Source organism: Carassius carassius, chromosome 28 (assembly GCF_963082965.1).
Source record: "Carassius carassius chromosome 28, fCarCar2.1, whole genome shotgun sequence".
In the NCBI taxonomy this organism is placed as follows: domain Eukaryota; kingdom Metazoa; phylum Chordata; class Actinopteri; order Cypriniformes; family Cyprinidae; genus Carassius; species Carassius carassius.
In genome coordinates, this window is record NC_081782.1 from 16,638,715 (window position 1) to 16,642,096 (window position 3,382).

The 3,382-nt window shown below is 39.4% G+C and overlaps 1 protein-coding gene across 1 annotated transcript; it reads right to left on the bottom strand.

The window, feature by feature from the left end:
• Positions 1–1,018: 1,018 nt before the first annotated feature.
• Positions 1,019–2,583, bottom strand: LOC132108444 (uncharacterized). The gene is made up of 2 exons (XM_059515152.1): positions 1,629–2,583; positions 1,019–1,504 (listed from the first exon to the last, which is right to left on the bottom strand). Exons 1-2 carry the CDS (start codon positions 2,551–2,553, stop codon positions 1,257–1,259), a joined length of 1,173 nt encoding a protein of 390 aa, XP_059371135.1. The 5' UTR covers positions 2,554–2,583; the 3' UTR covers positions 1,019–1,256.
• Between the last annotated feature and the right edge of the window lie 799 nt (positions 2,584–3,382).

Sequence of the window (3,382 nt, forward strand, 5' to 3'; positions counted from 1 at the left end):
AATTTCACAGCATAAGCTATAAAGCTGTTTCCCAGTAAATAATAAAATACAACGCACTGCAATCTTATTCTTATTTATCCTTATTCTTCGTGAAAATATGTTCTGAAAGATTCCTTAATAAGCTTCGTTCGGGATGTTAAACTACTTTAGGAGCTCTAAGGACTGCCATGGTGAAAACATTATTTTAAATCTCCTTGTGAAATTTGCTAGAGTATGGGTCAGTGTTTTGATTGCAGAAGAGTTTGACAAGGGATCACTAACACATAATAAAACAACTCCAGGTATATTTGTGATGAGGATATGACAATGCAAAATTATTCAAATCTCTTAAAAATCTATGCTGAATGATAAAGACCCTTTATTAATAATTTACTTTGGGGGAAAAATGGAAAAAACTAAAATATAAGTACATAAACCGATTAATTGATTAATCGTAAAAATAATCGACAGATTAATCGATTATCAAAATAATCGTTAGTTGCAGCCCTACTTCAGACGAAGAACCATATAAGTCCATATTTTCAATTTTTGAATAATACATTTTTTTTTAATTTGGACTCTGAATATTATATTACTTTTTTTTTTTTAATTGAAGATAGACAACAAAAGCTTCCCAATTCTAATGAGATAGGATTTTTTAGTATCAATTTTAAAAATAAAAAGTTCGAGTAATTTACATTTCTGGAATGTGGAAGAACAGTATATGTCCAGTTAATGTGGAATAACAGTATAAGTCCAATTAATCATATCAATTTAAACCACTGGAGATTTAATTCTTTTATCTTAGTTTTAATACAGTAACAGAACCTTAAAGAAAATATTAAGCATTTATTTCTTTCAATTTCTTTTATTTTTTGCCAACGTAAATCACAGAACAAAAACGCGGACAATACGGTACGAACAATGAACAATACATAGGCCTACTTATAGTACAGAAAATAAACGTCAGTACAAACAAACCGTACATACTTACAATAAACAATACATACAAACAATAAACAGTAATAACGGTAAACAATACATATTTACAATACAGACATACATCATCTTCATTCCATGCTGGTTCCATATGCTAGTTTACCATATATGTCTTCCTTTTTTTGGTTCTAAATAAAATAAAATAAATACCTATATATTACTATTATACAACATAAGATAAGGCATACAAGATAAGCTACAGCTACTTTTATGATTCATTTCACACAATATACACAATATATCCCACCTTTCCCTGCACATGACCTACACATACCAGGCTACTCTTCACATTCTAGTGTCCCATAAAATGCTTGGGCCTCTGCTGGCATGTAGGCTAGCATTTTCATAAGGTCACGGTGCTTCTCCTTCTTGATGGGCAGAGGGTCCTCATAAGCACGAGCATACGTGGTGGAAAACAAGGGAGCTGGAGGTGGTTGATTCTTCCTCTGTTTGGTGATCAGCCAATGCTTCCATCCCTCGTAGAGGCTGTGGCTCCCTTTTGTGTGGACACACCATGGATCAGTAGCTGAAATCATGATTCAACAAGAAATTCAATAAAGATTCTTCCTTCATGCACATATCCCCAACACTGTTAATCTCAGAAAACCAGTTTAGTTTTAGTCTAGTTCTTTAGTTCTTTAGTTTTTTACCTGTCACTTTCAACCACATCATGGATGTGATTAGGAAGCCAGGTGGATGCTTTAATGTTGCATCAGGGAGCTGCCTGAAGTCCGCACATTTCATCTCAATTACTTTAAATGGATGCAGCTGCCTGGCTCCACGGATCATCTCGGCGACATCGCTGGGGGTGTGGAGTGTGGACACCTTACGCCTCTTGTCCAGCGTGGCAAATGAACGGTCACAGGGAAGGAAGGAGTGACCAGACACCATGAACTTCTGCTCTATCTGACTGAAGTACCCTCTAGATACGAGTAGGGCCATGAGGTTTAGGACTCGCCAGTTGTTGTTCGGCCCACAGCATCGGTCACTATAGATGATGAGCTTCCGTTCCTTTGCCTGGACTAGGGGAGCGAAAGATGTTTCTGCCCACTTCAAAAGACAGCTTGCCACCTCGATGGAACCTCTGCGAGCGATGCCCTCATGCCAGAGGCACATTGTAGGAGGTTTGTCAATGCCCATCTCCTGGATACAGAGGTTGTAGTTGGCCAGCTGCCGTTGATAGTACACGTTGGAGTGTGTCAGGTTTGGCGTGAACACTACCCCCTGCATGTCGATGCAAATGACATGGCAGTCATCATTGGTTTTGGCCCACTCTGTGTCAGCCTGCAACTGGGTGTACGCTTTTTCGGCTTTCCGGTGGTGAAGCTCACTCTCGGCTGCGATCTTCAACCTTTCTCCATCTGTTGTAGCAGCTACTAATTTTGAGAACAGGGCGTCACATTTTGCACAAGTATCACTTCTTGGCTGCCCAAAACTGAGGTTTTGCTGCTTGAAGATGTCCCTATAGAGCCAGAACTTTGCAGTGGATGCTGGATTGTTTTCCTTGTATAGGCGGAACATGCGGAGCAGGTTTAAATCAGGGCTCAGGTACTCCCTCTCCACATCTCCCTTCATCCGTGAGTAGTGGTTCAGTTGGCGTGGGAAGCTCAGGATGTGCTCTCTTATCCCCTCTCTCAATGCAGGATGAATGCTATGAGGCCTAAAAAATAAACAACACAACTCATGAACAAGGGAAATATAATAAACTGGTCTGTTTTGCACAATTGCATCGTTTCTGTGACAATAAAATTTAATATAATTGTAAACTTTTCTCTAAACTATAGGATTTTGTTTTTCACAAACAATCATTAAAGGGATACTTCAGGATTTAGCATTTAGCTTTGTATTAGTAGAAAACCAGTAGTATTTTCGAATTACCATGCTTTCTTCCCTCATATCCCCCTGAGATGAGAGATTTATGTATTTTTTGTCTGGAAAAAATCCTCAGATGATGCAAAAATTGTCATTGTTTACATGCACACCTTTTGTTTCAATCTACCTGAATTCATTCTGATTGGTGAATCTAAATGTTATGTTTACATGAACGCTAAACATGTGATTGATTGATGTGTGCGTTTTAGCATTGCTAAGAAAATTCCCGCTCCTCCGTGAGAGACACGAGACCGGTGCGTCTCACAGGTGTTGCTCACCAGTAATCACGCCACCGGCCTCGCGCCGTTCTCCCGCGGCCCTCAGTCTCATCCTGCTAGCCACAGTAAACACAGTGAACGGCAACTGTAGAACGCAAAAGCGAATCCCGGACATTTTGGCCAATCTCGAAATCCTGGGATCATACATTACATTTGCATAGCACTTTACCTCTGATATCGATCTCAAAGTGCAAGAATATGTTTCCTGACTGGGCAACAACAGTGAGCTGAATCCTAACCATTACAGTTTGTGC

Bases quoted from the DNA above. Each gene is read 5' to 3' on its own strand.
- LOC132108444 (XM_059515152.1), bottom strand. From the start codon at position 2,553: ATGAAGGGAGATGTGGAGAGGGAGTACCTGAGCCCTGATTTAAACCTG. The intron at 1,505-1,628 runs GTAAAAAACTAA...TCATGATTTCAG, and splicing joins GATGTGGTTGAAAGTGACAG to CTACTGATCCATGGTGTGTC.